General features: G+C 38.2%; 1 protein-coding gene across 2 annotated transcripts in view; it reads left to right on the top strand.

Moving 5' to 3' along the window:
- The window catches only part of CBL (Cbl proto-oncogene), an 88456-nt gene that overhangs the window by 34828 nt on the left and 30806 nt on the right, over positions 1-22822 (top strand). For both annotated transcript variants that reach the window (XM_018059665.1, XM_018059664.1), the window contains exon 3: positions 20679-20825. In XM_018059665.1, the coding sequence (XP_017915154.1) occupies positions 20679-20825 (147 nt within the window). The remainder of the gene's footprint in view (positions 1-20678; positions 20826-22822) is intronic.

Here is a 22822-nt window from a genome sequence, read left to right as displayed (position 1 = left end):
AGTTATTGCTAACATTTCTGTTTGGAATGATGAAAAATTCTGGACATGGGTAATGGTGATAGTTATACAACATTGTGGATGTACTTAATGCTACAGAATTGTATGTTTAAAAATGGCTTGCAAAAGAAGATATTCCTCAAAAAAAGCAGCTTTTTCAACTAACTAAACATGGCACGAATGCTTTTTGTGAGGACAATTGTTATTACAGCGAGAATGCTTCTGGGGTACTTCTCATTTGGTCAGACATGTTTTTAAAAATATTCTCAATATTCAAAATCTAAAGAAGTTAATGGTGTTTCCTGTTTCATCAAGGATATTCTGACGTACAGTTAGCACTTTTTTTAATTTTACTGCAAATCATGGTGATGAATACGGTGCCTCCGTGTGCAGTTCAGGGCTCCTGCCTTGATTCAGCCAGGACACCAGCAAGACACAACTCACCATTGACTGTGTCTTCGGTGCAAGTATCAACCCAGTGGAAAAGATGAATCATGTCACGTCTTAAGTAGTAGTATGGAAATAGTTTTGATGTTGCAAACTCTCTGAAAGGGTCTCAAAGACCCCTAGGGATTGCATAGCACACTTTGAGAACTACTATATTGATATACAAGTTTTAAAAGTGCTACAGCCACGTTATAGAGAACTGAAAAGTAGTACAAGGAAAAAGATAGTGATTCATGCTGCTGTTATTTTGATATAGTTTCTTTTAGAAAGAGTGACTTGATGTTATACTGTTCCAGTACTGTCTCATAATCCTGGAGCAAGGCAGGCTAATCTTAACCCTCTTTTATGTTTGAACCATTATACATTTCAAGGAAACAGAATATCAAGGCTGGTAAATAGGTTTTAATAATTGCTGGTCCTATAGCTAGGGTGTAGCTGCTTAGATTGTTGTTTTGAGGAGTTCAGTGGGTAAAGGTTGGATTAGAAACGTGGAATAGAAGTGTCTTTCTTGGACTTGGGAAAGAGATATGACATTGTCATAATTTGTTCTTTGTACTATTTTAGTCTAAAATTCATAGTTTTAGAAAATCTTTATCTAATTTCTTCAGAAAAAAAATTTTTTTTCCCCCTTAGGGGGCTCCATTTATATGTATATTTGGCTACTTGATGTCATCCCATAGGCCACTGGTACTCTGTTCTTCATTTTTTCCCAGTGTTTTATTTTGAGGATTTTCTATCACTGTGCTTTTGAGTTAATTAATCTTTTCTTCTGCAGTAGTTAATCTGCTGAGAATCCCTTCCATTTTAGTTTACATGTCCAGAAGGTAGGTTTAGATCTTTTTTATGTCTTTTATCTTCAACATGTACAAGAATGTCTCTGCCTTTTTATACAAATATAGTTTAAATAATTATTTCGATATTCTTGTCTGTTCTGTCATTGGTGTCACTCATGGATTTAATTCTGTTGATTTGTTCTTATCCTTACTTGCTTATTGCTTCATTTCATGTTTGCTGATTTTTGATTGGATGCTAGACATTGTTAATTTTACTATGGTAGGTGCTCTATACTTCTGTATCCTTATAAATATTCTTGAGCTGTATTTTGGGATATAGCTGAATAGTTTGATCCTTTTAAACTTTGTTGCTGCTGCTGCTAAGTCACTTCAGTCGTGTCCGACTCTGTGGGACCCCATAGATAGCAGCCCGTCAGGCTCCCCCGTCCCTGGGATTCTCCAGGCAAGAACACTGGAGTGGGTTGCCATTTCCTTCTCCAATTTTAAACTTTGTTAGGCAAGGCCAGAATAACTTTAAAAGAAAATATTAACCTTTCAAAAATTGAAGTATAGTTAATTTTGTACAATGTTGTATTAATTTAAGGTATATATCAGGTGTAATTATATATATATATATATAGAGAGAGAGAGAGAGAGATTTCAGATTCTTTTCCATTTTAGATACTGAGTATAGTTCCTTGTGCTATACAGTAAGTCCTTGTCATTTCTTTTATGTATAGCAGTGTGTATATGTTAATCCCAGGCTTCTAATTTACCTGTGCTCCTCCATTATCTCCTTTGGTAACCATAAGTTTTTTTCCTATGTCTCTGAGTCTATTTTTGTTTTGTAAATAAATTCATTTGTATCATAAGTGATATATGATATTTGCTTGACTTCACTTAATAGTCTCTAGGTCTATCATATTGCTGCAAATGGCATTATTTTGTTCTTATTTTAGCTGAGTAATATTCCATTTTGTGTGTGTGTATATACACAGATATAAATGTGTTGTTCAGTTGCCCAGTTGTGTCCGACTCTTTGCAGCTCCATGGACTGCCGCGTGCCAGACTTCCCTGTCCCTCACCATCTCCTGAAGTTTGCCCAAGTTCACGTCCATCGTATCAGTGATGCCACCCAGCCATCTCATCCTCTGACAACCTCTTTTTCTTCTGCCCTCAATCTTTCCTAGCATCAGGGACTTTTCCAGTGCGTCAGCTGTTTACATCAGATGACCAAAATACTGGAGCTTCAGCTTTAATGTCAGTCCTTCCAATGAGTATTCAGGGTTGATGTGCCTTAAGATTGACTGGGTTGATCGCCTTGCTGTCCAGGGGACTTTCAGGAGTCTTCTCTAGCACCACAGTTTGAAGGCATTAATTCTTTGGCACTCTGCTTTCTTTATGGTCCAGCTCTCTCGGCCATATGTGACCACTGGGAAGACCATAGCCTTGACTATATGGTTGGCAGAGTAATGTCTCTGCTTTTCAACATACTGTCTAGGTTTGTCATAGCTTTCTTGCCAAGAAGCAATCATTGATTTCATGGCTGCAGTCACTATCTGCAGGGATTTTAGAGCTCAAGAAGAGGAAATCTGTCACTACTTCTATTTGCCATGAAGTAATAGGGCCTGGTAGCTCAGCTGGTAAAGAATTTGCCTGCAATGCAGGAGATCCCAGTTCAATTACTGGATCGGGAAGGTCCCCTGGAGGAGGGATAGGCTACCCACTCCAGTATTCTTGGGCTTCCCTGGTGACTCAGATGGTCAAGAATCCGCCTGCAATGCGAGAGACCTGTGTTTGATCTCTGGGTTGGAAAGATCTCCTGGAGGAGGGCTTGGCAACCTACTCCAGTTTTCTTGCCTGGAGAAACGCAAATCACAAAGAGTCGGACACAACTGAGAAACTAAGCATAGCACAATGGGGCCGGATGCCATGATCTTAGGTTTTTTTAATATTTAGTTTTAAGCTGGCTCTTGCGCTCTCCTCCTTCACCCTCATCAAGAAGCTGTTTAGTTCCTCTTCACTTTCTGCCATTAGAATGGTATCATCTGCATATCTGAGGTTGTTGATGTTTCTGCCACCTATCTTGATTGCAGCTTGTAACTCATTCAGCCCAGCTCATCTCATGGTGTGCTCAGTGTATATATTCAAACAAACAGGGTGACGGAAGATATATAATAGTCTGTAGGTCCATCATGTTGCTGCAAAAGGCATTATTTCATTCTTTTTTTTGCTGAGTAATATTCCGTTTTTTTTTTGTGTGTGTATACACTTATACACACATACACATGCATACCACATCTTCTTCATCCATACACCTGTCAGTGGACGTTTAGATTGCTTCCATGTCTTGGTTATTGTTAATAGTGTTGTTATGAACACTGGGGGCATATATCTTCAAATTTAAGAGTTTTCTCCAGATAGATGAATAGCTTTTAATCTAGCTGCGTGCCAGAACTACCTGTGCTCTCTGAATTACAAGATTCCTCCCGCCACCTCCTATGTGAGAACTGGGGCATGTTCCTGTACTCCTTTCATATGGGTCGTCCCCAACCTCAGGTTGCCCTTTGCTTATCGGTGCTCAGCTGTGGATTTCCTGAGCTTGTGCTCTCTATGCATGTCTCTCCTTTCTTGTATTCTGTACTGAGAACTTCAGCTGCCGTGGTTTCCCCAGACTCAATTCTGTTTTCTCAACTAAAGAGATGGTCAGGTCCTGCCTAGGTCCCCCCTCCCAGTACTGAGACCTGGAAACTCCAGGCAGTAAGTGTAATCAGTCATAAGGGTTCACCTCCATTTGTTTCCCCTCTCTTAGGGATCACAGTCCTCTGTTGCATGATGTCCACAGTCTGGAAACCATTATTTTATATATTCTGTCCAGTTTTTTAGTTCTTTCAGAGAGGACATATCCAGTCTCTGCAAATTCTACCTTGGGTGAAAGTAAGAGTCTCAGTCTAAAATTTAATTTGGAGTTTGAGTTTTCCAGATTCAAATATCATTAACATTTATCATGTGATTGCTGTATGCCTGAAAAGTTCAAATGTGGTCTAATCTTTACTGACTCCCTATCTCACCACACTTATCAATTGGGCACTCTCTTTTATGTTGAACAAAAAGAGGATGACCTTTGCCTTTTCACTTTATAGATGTGGAAACCAAAGCTCAGAAGGTTAGACTACGTCACCCAAGTGTATGAAGTTATTTAGTGTCAGGGCCTTTTAAATTTAAGCTAGTCTCCCAAGTGTTTATTAACAATTACTTTGGTTTTCTTGGTTTGAATTTAAAGGAATAATGATTGTGTGTTTCATTTCATATTACAGAAACGATCCCTTGGAGGCCATATTTCAAGTAGTATATGAAATGGTAAACTACATAAACTTGGGGAAGTTAAAACATTTTAATAGACCTGTCTTTTGAACAGGCAAATATTCAATATTGTGATCTACTGCAGGATTAGGTATTCACATAGCAAGAGAATTTCACTCAGAATATTTCTAACAGAACATAGGCTTGATTATGCAGATAGAGAGGGAATATGAAGGTACCCTGGCCCTTGCCTCCCCTCAAAGAATCAGTGATGACTTTATAAGACCAGAGCAGTATAGAGAAGTAGGCAGTGAATGTTGAGTAGGATGTGCGAAAGCCTTTTGTAATCACTTTGCTCTAATAGTGCCAACCAAGACTTGCTCCAAAACCATAATACTTGTGAAGTCTACAACTGCATTTAAATTAGGACATCTTAAAGCATAAGCTCAAAAGCTGGCTACAAGAATGTCTTTTTTGCCGGACAATAGTATACAAAGCAGCAAATGCTTGCTGGAGATACCTAGTAGTGTGAAAATGTTAGAAACAGAGTAAACTTGAATCCTGGAAACATATATATATATAGTTTTACTTGCTGTTTATTGAACCTGAAGTGTATGTTTTGTTCAGAAAGCTTAAAACCCTATATATTAAATTTGTTAAAGAAATGGAATAAAAAACTCCCATTAGCATTTTTCTTTTCTCTTTGTTTAAACCCTTCCCCTACTCCTTTTACATGCAAAACACTCATCCTGCTTAGCATCTAATAAAATATACCTAAATGATTTAAGGGAAATAGATGGGGAAACAGTGGAAACAGTGGCAGACTTTATTTTTGGGGGCTCCACAATCACTGCAGATGGTGATTGCAGCCATGAAATTAAAAGATGCTTACTCCTTGGAAGAAAAGTTATGACCAACCTAGATAGCATATTCAAAAGCAGAGACATTACTTTGCCGAGTAAGGTCCGTCTAGTCAAGGCTATGGTTTTTCCTGTGGTCATGTATGGATGTGAGAGTTGGACTGTGAAGAAGGCTGAGTGCCGGAGAATTGATGCTTTTGAACTATGGTGTTGGAGAAGACTCTTGAGAGTCCCTTGACTGCAAGGAGATCCAACCAGTCCATTCTGAAGATCAGCCCTGGGATTTCTTTGGAAGGAATGATGCTAAAGCTGAAACTCCAGTACTTTGGTCACCTCATGCGAAGAGTTGACTCATTGGAAAAGACTCTGATGCTGGGAGGGATTAGGGGCAGGAGGAGAAGGGGATGACAGAGGATGAGATGGCTGGATGGCATCACCGACTTGATGGACGCGAGTCTGAGTGAACTCCAGGAGTTGGTGATGGACAAGGAGGCCTGGCGTGCTGCGATTCATGGGGTTGCAAAGAGTCGGACACGACTGAGTGACTGAACTGAACTGAAGTATTCAGAGTTACTATTTCTTAACTTGTTTCATTCTTATTCTTATGATATTTTTCTTATTTACATTTAAAATAATTAGTTGAATGTTTTATGTACCCTGTAACATTGAGCCAGATTGTAGCGATCCCTTTTCTTCTATTCTTCTGATCTAACTTAAAAGGGCGTGACTAAAAAGCCGCTTTTTAGTGGCTTTTTAGGAAAGGAAATCTTTCATCATTATTTCTGTTAACAGTGAGTTTGAACTGAGTTCTCTGTTTTCTGAAAAATAATTTTATTTATGTATGTATTTACGGCTGTGCTGGGTCTTCGTTGCTCCGTGGGCTTTTCTCTAGTTGCAATGAGCGGACGCTGCTCTTAGTTGCAGTGTGTGTGGACTTAATGCAGTGGCTTCACTTGTTGCAGAACTCAGGCTCTGGGGCACGCGGGCTTCAGTAGTTATGGCACCCGGTCTCTGAGCATAGGTTCGGTAGTTGTGGCACATGGACTTATTTGTTGCTCTGTGGTGTGTGGGGTCTTCCCAGACCAGGGATTGAACCTGTCTCTCCTGTATTGGCAGGTGGATTCATTACCACTGAGCCACCAGGGAAGCCCCAAGCTAAGTTCTCTTGACATGAAACATTGTGAAGGGCTCTTTAGGCCTGTATATGACTGAATATTACCTATTTTATTTTTTATTACTAGATTAAGGTTGCATAGATTTGATGAGTGATTAAGGCACTGCTTAATACCACAGGACCTAGGTATTTGGTTTTTTAAAACTTAGAGATATACACTCATTGAAAAATTATGGGAGGGGGAAAATGTTAAGAGAAATGTCGTACATATACACTTCAAAATAGTAATAATAAATTTTATGTCATGTATAGTATATTTGTCATTACTTTTAAAAAAGAAATGGCATGATTCAAAGGCTACTAAAATTTTCTTTATGCAAGTATTCATTCAGCAAGTATTTTTTTAAATTAATTTATTTTAATTGGAGGCTAATTACTTTACAGTATTGTGTGGTTTTTGCCATACATCGACATGCATCAGCCACTGGTGCACATGTGTCCCCCAGTCCTGAACCCTCCTCCCACCTCCCTCCCCACCCCATTCCTCTGGGTTATCCCAGAGCACCAGCTTTGGGTGCCCTGCTTCACGCATCAAATTTGCACTGGTCATCTGTTTTACATATGGTAATATACATGTTTCAGTGCTATTCTCTCAAACCTTCCTCCCACGCCTTCTCCCACATAATCCAAAAGTCTGTTCTTTACATCTGTGTCTCTTTTGCTGTCTTCAGCAAGTATTTTTTTTTTTTAATTTAATTTAACTTTTGCTTTTTGGCCATGCAGTACGGCATGTGAGATCTTGGTTCCCCAACCAAGGATTGAAACAGTCCCCCCTGCATTGGTGCATAGAGTCTTAACCACTGGGCTGCCCCAGAAGTCCCAGCAAGCATTTTTGAAATCTTGCTCTCAGTGCATTCTAGGTGAACATCAGGCTTGAATTCATAAATGGAAGGATGAGCCTGTATAGAGACACCTATTTTCTTGGTGTCTTGTGGAGAGAAGTGCTCAAGCACAGTTGGCTGTGTCTTGGGAGTGAGCTCCAGGAAAGGGGCTCAACTTCCTGCATTGTATCCCTGCACTCTGTTTATGGGGGTCGATGTGATACGTGAGGTAGAAAGTATGTTTGGTGCCACCTCTTTATAGGAGTTGCTGAGAACCAGTTGCCTGGTAACTAGAGACTTTGGAGGTGGCGGTTCCTTGGGAAGATGTTAGGAGGAGCCCCTGGTCCTAGTTAAGCTCGTTGCCAAGCAATGCAGAAAGAGCAAGATGACCAGTCAAGGGTCAGATGCAGTAATCTGGGAGGGATGGTCGTTGTTTGTACTAAGGTAGTAACTGAACTGTGGTGGAAACAAAAAGTCACTGGATCGATAAAATAATTACATATATATACACACATACACACGTTGCATATGAGTAGCTTATTCCTCTGTTTGCTAAGTAGAATTCTGTTATATGGGTTTACCACAATTTGTTTATCCATTGATGTACATTTTAGTTGTCTCCAGTTTTTGGCTACTATAAATGCAGCTAACAGGAACATTCATGTCCAAGTCTTTGTGTGGATATGTATTTTAATTTCTTTGGAGCAAGTATTTAGGGTGATATGTATATGTGTGTGTGTGTGTGTGTGTACACACACACACATATATTTTTTTTTTTAATAAGAGAAGCCTGCCACCTCTTGTCCTTTTCTGACTCCATCCTACATACCCCCATACTTCCAAAGGGAGAAATTCCAAATCTTTCCAAAACGGTGTTTCAGTTTCTTTTAAACTTTTAGAAGTTTATTGAGATGTGACTGACATACAGCGTTATGTAAGTTTAAAGTGTGCAGTATGTTGATTTGATAAAAGCTCCATTTCATTTTGATTATCCCATGTGAGTGAATTAGCAGATAGGTCATTCTCAACAGCGTCCACAGCCTTATAGAGATATTCACAGATCTATTTCTCTACTTGCTACCTCCTTCCCAAGTTACCTGCTAGACAGGCGATAGTAATATCTTTCAGACATCTCACACTCAACATGTCTGAATACTGAATGTGTCCTCTTCATTAGCAAACCAGCTTCCTCTTCTGAGTTCCCTCGGTTAGGATTATATAGTGGTGACAGGCATTAGTTACGAGACTGACTCTTAGATTAATTTCTTTCAACCAGGGTTTCTTTCATCTATAAAATGGGGGTAAGAGCAGAATCTGTCTTAGAGGATTGTGTGTGAAAATTAATTAAGTAATAAAAAATGTAAAATGCCTGACACACAGTAAGCCCTTTAAAAATATTAGCTTTATTGTATATGTATGGCTGAGGCCCTTTGCAGTTCACATGAATCTACCACAACATTGTTCACTGGCTATGAAAGAAAGTGAAAGTCGCTCAGTCCTCTGACTCTTTGCAACCCAATGGGCTTCTCCAGAAGTCCATGGACTTCTCCAGACCTGAATACTGGAGTGGGTAGCCGTTCCCTTCTCCAGGAGATATTCCCAACCCAGGGATCGAACCCAGGTCTCCCGCATTGCAGGGGGATTCTTTACCAGCTGAGCCACAAGGGAAGCCTGTTCATCGGCTATACCCCAATAAAAAAAACAAAAAGTTTTTTTAAAAAGTATTAGCTTTATTAACATATTATTTTTAAGACCCTACTCTCAGCTGCGCAGGCTCAGTTTCATCATCTCTTCCCTCCTACTAATCATCTCATTTTCTTGATTTTACTTCTGCAGTCTCTCTCAAATCTGTCTTATTTTACTGCCCATTTTTTGGGCTCCCGTTACCTTTCTACTGCAGTACTATCCTGATTGAGCTTGCTGCTTTTGTCATTTCCTCTCTGTTTCATCTTGCATACTGCTGTCATTTATGGCCTTGAAACAGATTCGATGTCACCCCTCAGTTCCAAACCCTTAATGACTTCCTGCTGCATCTGTAATCTCTCTCATCTTGGTAATTAAATCTCTACATCTTCAGTCCTGCCTGTGTTACTCAGTTTTATCACGTGCTGCCATGATTCTACATTCTAGCCCATGCTCAGTCGCTCAGTGGTGTCTTGACTGTTTGTGACCCCATGGACTGTAGCCTACCAGGCTCCTTAGTCCATGGAATTTTCCAGGCAAGAGTATGGTGTGGGTTGCCATTTCCTTCTCCAGGCGATCTTCCTGGCCCAGGGATCAAACCTGTGTCTCCTGCCCTGCAGATGGATTCTTTACCCCTGAGCTACTGGGAAGCCCATGTCCATCTATTTGCCGGTCCCTGAACTTTTTTCTGCTGAGCCTTTGCCTTGGTCATTACCTTGACGTGGAATCCCTTGCCCTCCCATATTGTCTTTTGGAATCCCATCTATTCTTTAAGAAGCCTCCTAAAACATACTAGTTTTAATTAATGGTTCTCCCACCCATGCTCTTTTGACACTTCAGTCTACTTTACTTTACTCTAGTCCTCAGCAAAGTCTGCCTAAATGTGTGAGTTTGCTTTGACAACTGGTCAGGGCCAGGAAGACCTTCTTTGCTGTGTTATCTGACATTGTCTTTAACTATAGCTTTTTAATAAAACCATATTAAATTTTGTAAAATGCTGCTAATTAAATACTACTAACTAAAATACTAACACCAGAGTTGTACAGACATAGATTCTTGAACTTGAGGAGAATTATTTTTCATGGAAAATACATTGCAGAAAATGGCAGTGATAAAGATTCTCTGATTTTGATGCCTCCACATAGAGGAGATTCAGTTAGATATAGAAAATTTCTTCTTTCCCAACTTTTGAGCAAAGTTGCTCTGTGTTTGTTCTGGGAAGCCATGTATTTGAAATGGAAATGGATGTCTGATAAATCATATACTCAGGAGTTAAATAATTAAAGACAATTTGATATGCTTTTTACGTATTTGATTAGATTCTATTAGAGCTGTCTCTTCCTTGGTATATAATTTGACTGTGTATTTGTATATTTTAAAGTTTTGTTTTTTTTTTTTAAGTTCACGGGATAAAACTTCTGAAGGTGCTCGGTAGTTTTTGTCACTTGTTGAGGGGTGTGAGAAGTTTTGGAGATTTCGGTATTATGTTACTATGTATTTGTATATTCTTTTAAGTCAGTGATGTAGAGAAATAGTGGGCTTCCCTGGTGGCTCAGACCGTAAAGAATCTGCCTGCAGTGCAAGAGATGAAAGTTCAATCCTTCGAGGGCTTCTTCTCCAGAAAGACCCCTTGGAGAAAGGAATGGCTCCCCACTCTAGTATTCTTTCCTAAGAAATCCCATGGACGGGGGACCTGATGGGCTGCAGTCCACGGGATCACAAAAAGTCAGACACAGCTGAGCGACTAAGCATGCACACAGAGAAACAGTAATCAGTTCTCAGGGTTAATTTGCTTTTAGCTGCAGACAGATGCTCCAGTGTATGTAACTTACATAGTTATCTTTTAGAATGTGGGTTGAGTAAATTCAGAGGTTATTTTGAAAGATAGGGAAGTCTGATTATATTCTTGACCTCTTTAGGAAATAATGATGATAGTACCTTAAGTTAATGTAACTTAGTGAACATTTGCTAAATGTTTCAATGAGTTTTAAGCTGTTTTTGTCTTTTCCAAATGCACTAAAAACCAAAGATATTAACTTATAAATACTATGTTTTTATAGTGTGTGCTTTAATGAGAATATCACATTAGTCATTTAAAAATAGTGATGAGTATAAGTGACCTGCTTTACATGAGTTAGGAAAGAAGGAATGTATCTGTGGGAAGAAATAGTAAATCTTTTCCAGTAGTGAGTGGAGAAGCATGGCAAATCCTTAGTGCCTTAACTCAGGTGGTCAAAGTTAATATCACCAGTGATGTCCTGGGACTTCATGTACCCTCCAGTATTAGGTGATGAGATAGGCACCTCTGTGATATTGTGACCATAAGGCTGATAACCCCAGTCAAACATGAGAAAAACATTGGCTAAATAGAAACTGAGACACATTCTACAAAATACCAACTGGTAACTCCTCAAAACAGTTTAAGATCATGAAAAATAAGGAATGACTGAAGAACTATTACAGACCAGGGGAAACTAAGGAGATGTGTGGATAAATATAAGGTAGTACCCTAGACTAGATCCCTGGATAGATAAGAACATTAATGGAAAAAGTAACTGGTAAACCCTGGATAAAGTCTAGGGTTTAGTTAATAGCACTGTACTGATAGTTTCTTAGTTTTGACAGATGTACCACAGAAATATAAGATGGTACTATTAAGGGAAACCATTGAATGAGGGGTATATGGGGGAATGCCTTGTACCATCTTTTCCGCTTTTCTGTAAATCTAAAATCCCACAATAAAATGTTTATTTAAAAAATAAGGAATATTTTTCAATCCTATAAATTTATGGACTGTCTAAGTGCAAGGCAGTGTGCTCACCACTGCAGAGGATAGAGTGTATAAGACACCTTCACTGCGCCTGCCCTTAAGGAGTTGTCATCTTGTTGGGGAATAAGACACCTGATACACAGTGGAACATGATGAAGCCAGTGCAAAGTATGAACAAGATGCTGTGAGGCACGGCAGGCGTGTGTCTGAGTTTGAAAGTAGACACTAAATGAAGACTGGGAATACATTTCTGAGAAGATAGCATTTAAAATGAATTTTGAATGGGCAAGATTTCTGTAACCATAGTCCTTGGAAAGGAAATGATACATATCACACCAGCAAGCCTGAGCTCTTGAATCACAGATTTGCTCTGTCGCTGGCTCTGTGACCTGGACAGCTTATTTGATGTTACTAAAGTCTTTGTTTCTCCTTGTAAAATAGGATTAGTAATTTCTGTTTCAAAGCATTATTATGAGAATTAAATGAGGTATACATATAGCTTAACAAAGTACCTGATGCATGAAAAAAGTGCAAGTGTTGGTTGCTCAGTCGTGTCTGACTCTCCGAGACCCTATAGACTGTAGCCTGCCAGGCTCCTCTGTCCGTGGAATTCTCCAGGCAAAAATACTGGCGTGGGTAGCCATTCCCTTCTCCAGGGGATCTTCCCAACCCAGGGATCGAACGTAGGTCCCCCGCGTTGCTGGCAGATTGTTTACTGCCTGAGCCGCCGGAAGAGCGTATCTGATCCATAGTAAACTCTTAATGTTACTATGAGAAAGAGAGACATAGATTATTGATATAACACCATCACCATAGGCCTGGGGCCTGGAAAATATAGAATGTTTTGGGAAATACTGAGTAGTGTATGTCTGGAAAAGTGAATCAGTCTGTGCATGCTTAGACTTATAAGCAGAGTAGCTTGAACATTTTTAGTAGTTATTGGTAAATCATTGAGGATTTTGGTGTAGGGAGATTAAGGAGATTGAGTCTATGTTTTAAGGTTGTAATAGAATTAGAGGGTCATGTTGGAGATTGTTTTGCAGGCTGCTGCCTTCCCCTTTACCTGGTGAATGAGATTAGTGTTTCTTCAGGTTTAAAATTCTATGAAATGGCTCCAAATGCTCTGAATAATACTGTTCTAATCTGTTACCGTGTAACTTGGGGGGTCTCAAAAGCATGACCATTAGTATATTATCAAATACACTTAATATGTGTTAAGTAAAAAAGGTCATTGATATTTTTAGATATATTGGCTTAGTACTTTCTTCTCAATAGGTGATGGTTTTTGCTTCACCTCCCTCCTTTTTTTTTTTAGCAGCTTAAGCAGATAAGAGTTAAACAGTACTTCATTGACTTCCTGTGAAGCTTTGCTGAAAGAAGTTCCGTTGTATCTATTTTTAAAGCTGATTACTGTGAGCAGAGGATGCTGCTGTTGAGTTATAAATGTCATCTCAGTATGTTCTCACTCAGCGTTCTTTGGATGACACTGGTGTTTGCATATAAAGTTTTGGAGTTTAATGAATAGAAAAAGCAACACAGTTATCCCTGAAATGGTACCAGTAAATGAAATACCTAAAAGCATTGATCATGTCACTGTTGAGCAGTATGATTATTTCTCATCATCTGTGGAGGTTTTACAGCTCACACCATGACTGAGTGGCAGAGGGAGTTATATTGTGACCTTATTTGGGAAATACTTGACTGCTCCAAAATGGTATTGTATAATGGTGTTTAGCTTGTTTGTCAAGCATTGTATTAAGTGTTAATCATTCTGAAATTTACTTCCTGGGAAGTACAGGATCATTGGGTCTACAGATACTATTAAAATAGATTATTGGGGTTTTCCCCACCAATGTTTTATTATAAAATTTTTCAGTCATACAGAAAAATTGGGAAAAATTTTTACAATAATTATATACCTATCACCTAGATGCTACAGTTACCTAAATTATTGTTTTCAAGAGGAAAGTTGCACTTCCTTGACTTTTTACAAATAAAAGTTTTGCGCTTTGAACCATTTTCACATGTGACAATATTTTCACTTAACTGGGATGATTTTTGATGTTATTTTTTCAGAAATGATAAAATTCTTTGAGTAAAATAATTCAGTACATATTCTAGAATTTAGTAGACCCCTAGTACTGGAGTAGACAACAATATTTTAATTTATCCCCATATACGGTTAACTTTTTAAATTCCATAAGATGTAAGTTTATTAAATTTTTGCAGGCAGAAATAAAATGTACTTTTAAAAATTCTTGTTTCTTGACATTATTTCTAGCCCTCTGTCATATAAGGGTAAAGTGCTGCCTTTCTCTCATGACTTCTTCAGTCTTATGCAGTTAAACTGCTGAAGTTAAGGTTTCTTTTCCAGTTTCAAATCAGTGATAATAACTAACATACATTTATACATTTTTATAAGTGGAAAGGTACCTTTGGGAGTAATTGGTTCCAGTTTCCTTATATTACATTTGAGTCAGTGGAGGCTCAGAAAGTTTAAATAACTGTTGCAGGACACAGTAAGTTAATGGGAGACCAGGAAGTGCATTTTAGATTTCGAGTTGTCTTTTCCCCCTGTGTTTTGGCCATGCTACGCAGCATGTGGGATCTTAGCTCCCTGGCCAGAGACTGAAGCTGTGCCTCCTGTAGCGAAACATGGCATCCTAGCCACTTGACTGCCAGCGAAGTGCCTAGTCGTCTTGACTATTATCATATATATTTTCAAGTACTGTTTTGCAGAAAGAATAAACAGAGCATGCTTGTCAGTTACACAGTTTAGCCACTGAATGACAGCAGCTGACTATCAAAATGTAGTTTCAGAAAAAGGAACTATGGGAATATCTTTATGAATACATTGGACTGATTGTTTTGTAAGTCATCATTAAATTTTTTTCTAGATCTCAATCTCTTAATATTAATTTCTCAAAATTAATATATAAAATTAATAAATTTCTTTTTCTTGAAACTTTTTTTGGGATGGAACATTCTCATTATAACAAAAAAGAATGGTACTGTTCTCTGTACTTAACTTAAACATTAATAGATACGCTTTAATATAGAGGGTTAATACATCTCCCCATACTATGTTCTTTTTTCCATTTCCTTTGTGCAAAGTACTTTGTGGCCAAGAGTAACATGGCATCTTGTGTTTTAGTATTTTGTGTAATAGAAAATTCATTGGTTGGCCTCCTTTAAGGAGTTTTCTGTTTGTTTCATATTAATATAAAGGCTACTTTCCAACACTGTCTTGCTTGATCTATAGAAATGGTGATTGTGGTTTCTGTCAGGTTGTATTTATCTTTTTACTTTTGAAGCTAAAACAGGAACAGTGGTTATTTAATTTTCAATATCCTTATGTATTGGTGACACGTACATCTTAGTCCCTTTTAGCTGAAAGTATGCATGGAAAAATGTATACCGTTACATTAGGCCTGAGGTACAAAGGTACTTTGGCTTTTAGAGTAGGACCTGAGGTTGGGGAGGAGAACTCACACCAGTTCTGAACCTTTTTAAAAACTGACACTGCATACTGAATCAGCATTGATTCTGGGGAAGTTGTGAGACGACAAGAGAAAAGAAAGATGGAAGCAATAGAGTAGAATTTGCAGTTACTTAGATGTGAAGGTTAGTGTTAAGGGTAGTAAGAATAACTGCCTTCAAATACTGAATTAAAGAAAAGCTTTTGCTACCACTCAAAAGTTAAGAAAGGTTTTGTCTTCAGTGCATTTACAAGAAAAATTGAATAGTTGTATTCCTCTGTGGATCTTTGGAGAAATGTTAGAACACATTGTATAATTGAAGTAACTGCTGACAGAATTTTGAAATGTAATTTCTTACTTGTAATAAGCCCAAATATCCATCATGCTTCATTGCTCTAAGTTTATAAGTTTAGACAGATTTTGCTGGTTAAATTCTGCCCTGAAGGCACTGAACCATAAGCCTACTGCCTTAAAATGTTTTTGAATAGAATTGCAACTCAGACCACTTATCAAATACTCTGATCCATGCATGGGCTTTTATAGTTTCTTTTTTTTCCTTTTAAGAAGTGTGATGCTTATGGTGCACATCTCTGGTGGTTTTAAGAAATATAAGCTGGCTTTTTGGGGGATGCATCCTTGAACAGGAAAATGTTTTAAATTGATTTTCAGTAACTGTGTCAGCCAGCACTTCAGATTGTTCTTATGCACCTAGTGCCGTTATATCCTTGTGGTCAATAACTTTCTTCTTGTTGTGGCTTACTCCACAAATTAAAATAACTTTTTGGCCCATTATATTTTGGTTCGTGTATTTTATCTCTGATCCAGCATAGTACTGGATACCTGGTAGATTCTTAGTGGAAAATTATTTGAAAACTCAAAGATATTGACATGGCCCAGTCACCCAAACACTGGCTTCCTACCTTCACTTCAGAATTGGCTTGAAAAATCACCACTCAGAGAGGACTGTATACGACCATCCTCTCTAAAGACGGCAACCATACAGGCCTCTCTTCGCATGCCCTGCTTTGTTTTTCTTCAAAACCTTTTTCTCATACAACCCTGATACCAAGGAAATGGGAGTGCTGTAAAACCAGTGCTCTAAAACTGCCTTCAAATACTGAATTAAAGAAAAGCTTTTGCTACCACTCAAATTTTGTCTTGTTCATTGTTGTATCCATCCCTTGTCCCTAGCAAATAGTATGCAGTCACATATTTTCTGGAGGTGTATTAAAGGTTAGAAATGATGCCAGAAGGATATAAATACACATCAGAAACGAATTCAGCCCTCATGTACACAGATAACTGTAGTACAGGATGGGCTCAGATGCCATGGAGAAGAACTGCAGTGGAAATCCTCAGGGTATTTTAGAGGTTTGTTACTTCTAGCTAGCCTCTTAGGAAAGTGACATTTAAGCTGAGTCTTTTTCAAATTAAGGAACAAATACATAGTGATTCAGAGATGAAAAAGTGAATCAGGGTAGTATGTATAAGAAAAGGTAAAATGAGAAAGAAATGCAGAAAGGCAAAATGGTTGTCTAAAGAAGCCTTACAAATAGCTGAGAAAAGAAGAGGAGCTAAAGGCAAAGGAGAAAAGGAAAGATACACCCATTTGAATGCAGAGTTCTAAAGAATAGCAAGGAGAGATAAGAAAGCCTTCCTCAGTGATCAATGCAAAGAAATAGAGGAAAACAATAGAATGGGAAAGACTAGAGATCTCTTCAAGAAAGTTAGAGATACCAAGGGAACATTTCAGGCAAAGATGGGCACAGTAAAGGATAGAAATGGTATGGTCCATTTCTGGTCCAGAACAGAAGCAGAAGATATTAAGAAGAGGTGGCAACGATACACAGAAGAACTATATAAAAAAGATCTTCATGGCCCAGGTAACCACAATGGTGTGATCACTCCCCTAGAGCCAGACATATTGGAATGTGAAGTCAAGTAGGCCTTCGGAAGCATCACTACGAACAAAGCTAGTGGAGGTGATGGAATTCCAGTTGAGTTATTTGAAATCCTAAAAGATGATGCTGTGAAAGTACTGTACTCAATGTGCCAGCAAATTTGGAAAACTCACCAGTGGCCACAGGACTGGAAAAGGTCAGTTTTCATTCTAGTTCCAAAGAAAGGCAATGTCAAAGAATGCTCAAACTACTGCACAATCACACTCATCTCACACGCTAGCAAAGTAATGCTCAAAGTTCTTCAAGCCAGTCTTCAACAGAATGTGGACTGTGAACTTCCAGATGTTCAAGCTGGATTTAGAAAAGGCAGAGGAACCAGAGATCCAATTGCCAACATCTGTTGAATCATCGAAAAAGCAAGAGAGTTCCAGAAAAACATCTACTTCTGCTTTATTGACTATGCCAAAGCCTTTGACTCTGTGGATCGCAACAAACTGTGGAAAATTCTCCAAGAGATGGGAATAGCAGACCTCCTGAGAAATCTGTATGCAGGTCAAGAAGCAACAGGTAGAACTGGGACAACAGATTGGTTCAAAATCGGGAAAGGAGTACATCAAGGCTGTATATTGTCACCCTGCTTATATAACTTATATGCAGAGTACATCATGCGAAATGTCGGGCTGGATGAAGCACAGGCTGGAATCAAGATTGCTGGGAGAAATATCAGTAACCTTAGATATGCAGATGATACTATCCTTATGGCTGAAAGCAAAGAAGAACTAAAGAGCCTCTTGATGAAAGTGAAAGAGGAGAGTGAAAAAGCTGGCTTAAAACTCAACATTCAGAAAACTTAATGGCATCTGGTCCCATCACTTCACGGGAAATGGATGGGGAAACAATGGAAACAGTGACAAACTTTATTTTGGGGGGCTCCAAAATCACTGCAGATGGTGACTACAGCCATGAAATCAAAAGATGCTTCCTTCTTGGAAGTAAAGCTATGACCAACCTAGATAGCATATTAAAAAGCAGAGACATTACTTTGCCAGCAAGAGTTCATTTAGTCAAAGCTATGGTTTTTCCAGTAGTCATGTATGGATGTGAGAGTTGAACTATAAAGAAATCTGAGCGCTGAAGAATTGATGCTTTTGAACTGTGGTGTTGGAGAAGACTCTTGAGAGTCCCTTGGACTGCAAGGAGATCCAACCAGTCCATCCTAAAGGAGATCAGTCCTGGGTGTTCATTGGAAGGACTGATGGTAAAGCTGAAACTGCAGTACTTTGGCCACCTCATGCGAAGAGTTGACTCATTGGAAAAGACTCTGATGCTGGGAGGGATTGGGGGCAGGAGAAGGACTAAAGAGGATGAGATAGCTGGATAGCATCACCAACTCGATGGACATGGGTTTGAGTGAACTCCGGGAGTTGGTGATGGACAGGGAGGCCTTGTGTGCTGCAGTCCATGGGTTGCAAAGAGTTGGACATGACCAAGTGACTGAATTGAACTGTATATATCTGTTAATCTCAAATTCCAAATTTATTAACGCGTCACTCAAGGAAGGTTAGTTTTAAGTCTGAGAATGTTGCTTTGAGTTGCTAGCGTTTGATTGGAGAAATACAGTAGGCAGTTGGAAAGCTACCAAGCCCTAAGATTTGGGAATCTTTTGCAAACCAGTTTTTGAGTCCTTGAGTTAGCAAAGGAAGATTCAAGAGAGTGCATGGAGAGAGAAAGGAAATGGAGAGCAGATTCTTCAGTTCGGAGCAGATTCTTGGGAAATAGCTATTTTAGGAGGATAGAAAGGAAAACCAAAGGAAGAACAAAAGCAAGTAGGAGAACCAAGAGAGGATGACACCGGAGAAACTAAGGAAAGACATTTTCAGGAAGAAGTAGGATTCAGACTGTTTCTTCCAAAAGGATCTCTGTTGTAACTGTAATATGCGTATTTTCTGTCATGTATGTTACTCTGCTGTGCTGTTTAGCATAGTTCTTTACAACACATAGTTCTCAGCAATTTAGCATATCTTAAGGGAATCAGGACTCTCTCTTGCTTATCTTTAAGGATTAACATTTGGGAAAATGTTATGTAAATATTAGGGTTTAGTGCATTGTGTAGTCTGGTGTCCTGCTGAAGACTTTGGGAAGTCATTGGGAATAATTTGTGCTTTGCAGATTTTCTATATTATTATCTGTGAGATATATCTATATATATCAATAGTCTCTGTTTTTGTTTCCTGTTTATTAAAACAGTAACTGTCCTAACCAGCAACAATTGAAGGCTCTTAAAATAACAAGAGGAAAACAATTAATGGAGTTTAGGGATTGGATAAGTGATTGTGTTTTTCAACTTACTTACTTGAGCTTTACAACTTACTTGAGCTATTTGGCATATGAATTATTTTAGACTGACTTCAATGAATATTGATTTTATCACTTTTTTGGTGCTTTCAGAAATAGGAAAATTAGAAAGAGTAAAACTTGATTCAAGTGCAAAAGACAGATACCAGAAAACTTAAGCTGATTTGTTGAAAAGCTGATTAGAAAGATTTCAGAAATATTTTGCAGAAAAGTTAGGGCTATAGGGACTTGGTGCAGCATTTTATCTAGGAAGGACAAAGATGGGACTAATGGTGAAAAGAAAAATCTGTGTTAAAGAGAATTTTGAGGCAATAAAATTGATCATGGATTGACTTGAAATTTTATTGTCTACTTGTATGACAAGAATTGACTTTTTAATACATAAATACTAATTGTTGAGGCAAGGGAAACTAAGCAACTGCACTAGTAGCTGGTTTGGTGAATAGCAATATCTAAGACATCTGTATCTTGTTCTGTAGCAGTACCGTTAAAGATTACCGAGATAATCTGATTTAAGTACACACCTGAAAGCAGAGACATCATCTGGTGTATTGAATTGGTACTTTATAACCACAACCATTAAACAGAGGTGGTCAGGCTAAAGTTAACTTGTTAAAATATAGTAGTAGCATGTGCACTTATTTAGAAATTTTTACATGGTTTGGGTGTTAGCTTATTTATTTTTAATTTAGATGAGTTGCGATAAGTTAAACATCCAGATTAGTTTATGCAAAGCAGGAAATAATATATTTTGCTTTTCTAACATCCCTTTTGTGAGTGAATGGTTATAGCAGTGTACAACTTCTTACACTTTTTGGTTGAGTCCTCTTTTATCTATCAGCCTAAAAAAGGTAGATTTGTTCATAGAAGTTTATGCTCAGTTATTAGGCCTGATTAATTTAAGATTAAAAGTCTTGAAATAGATTACTGTTAAAATTTTTTTTTCTTATTTACCTGTTAATGCCTATTTGAACGGAGGGACAGGAGTGGACTTTAGTGAATGCACCAGTCTTTCTTGCATTATAATCACACACCTGGTGTAGTGGATTCAGCACATTTAAAATAAAAATAATTTTATGTGCTCATTTAACCATTGCACTTCTGATCATTTTTAGGCGAAACCTGACCAAACTGTCCCTGATCTTCAGCCACATGCTGGCAGAACTAAAAGGAATCTTCCCAAGTGGACTCTTTCAAGGAGACACGTTTCGGATTACTAAAGCAGATGCTGCAGAATTTTGGAGAAAAGCTTTTGGGGAAAAGTAAGTGTCAAAATAATGAATTTGAACTGTGAAGAACTGAAGCTTGTGTTTTGGGTTTTTGTTTAGTTTGAAACAGAAAAATAATGAATATATGCATAACTACTTCCCAACTGTGGTATTAGCCTAGTTTTTTTTGTTGTTGTTGTTCTGATCATGTTTGTGTTTTTTTCCTTAGAGAAGTAGATAGACCTTTGCAGTTCTCTTGAAACCCATGCTGTTCTCTTTTTCCTCATCCATTATGCTGTTAATGAACACATACATTTCAAAGTATTTGCTATTGCAAGCAGTGCTACAGAAAAGAAAATTGTATTTCCCTTCATATGCAGGGGAGAAAACAAAATTGTATTTGCTTTCATATGCAGGAGTTTCTCAATACTTACATACTTAGGAATGGAATTGCTGAGTCAGGGGGTTTCACATCTTCTGCTTTGCCAAACATTGCCTAACTGCTTTCCAGAGTGGTTGTACCAGTTTCTGTTCCTGTGAGTAGCATGCACGTGTTCCAGTAGCTCTGCAATTCGGCTAACTCTGGTAATATGAATTGGTATCATATTTTGCTTTATATTCTTAATGACAAGGGAGCTTGAGCACCTTTTCACATTTGTCACCTGTCTAGATTCTTTTTCTGACTTGGCGGTTTCTATTCCTGACTTGTCTGTTTTCCTATAGACTTGTGTTTTTCCTATTGTAAGATACTAATTCTTTGTTAGTCACTAACATTAGAGATGTCTGTGGCTTGTGTTAGTCACTAACATTAGAGATGTCTGTGGCTTGTGTTTCCACTTTGTTATATTGTCCTTTTTATTAAAAAAAAAAATGTACTTGGCTGTGCTGTGTCTTTGCTGTTGCACAGGCTCTTCTTTAGTTGCTGCAAGCAGGGGCTGCTCTCTGATTGTGGTGCATGGGCTTCTCATCGCAGTGGCTTCCCTTGTGGAGCACAGGCTCTAGGACATGAGGGCTTCAGTAGTTCAGATTCCCGGCTCCAGAGCACAGGCTCAGTAGTTGTGGCACAGGGACTCACTCAGCCGCTCCACGGCATGTGGGATCCTCCTGGAATAGGAACAAGGATTGAACCCATGTCTCCGGCATTAGCAGGCGGATTCCTTACCACTGAGCCACCAGGGAAGCCCGTGATTTAAGTATTAACATGAATGTTCTTGAATATACTCTGAAATTTTAAATTAAAGAACTGAAAAAGTAGAAAACAATAAAATTTTTCAGTTGAGTATACAGATCCTAATGTAAGTCTCTCTTTGAATGCTTTTTTTTTTAAATTGCAATATAGTTGATGTATACTGTTAAGTTAGTCTCAGGTATATACTGCATATTGATTTGATGTATGTTAAATGCTTGCTTTATTTTAAAAAGTTGTGTTTAAGCATCAGATATAGAATAATTAGTGATTTAAAAAAACCTAGTTGAAGAGGATAGGCATGAGTTTAACTTTGTTACTTTAACTTAGTAACTATCTGCTTTCTAGAGTTTGAATTGCCACTTGATCTCTTACTTTCAGGCAGGTGAATACATAAAGGCAATGAGATTTTACTTTATTTATTTTTTTAATCTTGAGAAGTAGAAATCCCGCAGTACCCTTTGCTAGCCACATCTGGAGTTTAATCATTCTTTTGTTAAATAATTTCTTCTTCATTTGTATCAGAACTCTTTTCTTCCTGTACCTTAAGCTTTATATTCCTCAAGTCTAGTCCTTGATAGTGTGGGTTCCTCAAAAGAATAAGAGTGTTTTATGTGCTTTAAAAGGTTAGTTTAAACACAGTGAGTGAAGATCTGGCCGCAGGTTACATCTCTAATACAAAAAGGATAATGTCATCTCTCTTCCTGCTTCTCTAATACAACAAATGTCTGAAGGTGAGAAAGGGGATTAACATGTGGCACTCTGCCAAAGAAAAGTGGGAAAAGATGTCTCTATTATTAATTTACTCATCAGGAAGTTAAGACACATATCATTTATGCCCTTTCTGTTATCAATGCAAAATATA

This window comes from Capra hircus, chromosome 15 (assembly GCF_001704415.2).
Source record: "Capra hircus breed San Clemente chromosome 15, ASM170441v1, whole genome shotgun sequence".
Lineage (NCBI taxonomy): Eukaryota > Metazoa > Chordata > Mammalia > Artiodactyla > Bovidae > Capra > Capra hircus.
The sequence above is the reverse complement of the archived record's forward strand: the minus strand, read 5'-3'. Positions and strand labels throughout refer to the sequence as shown.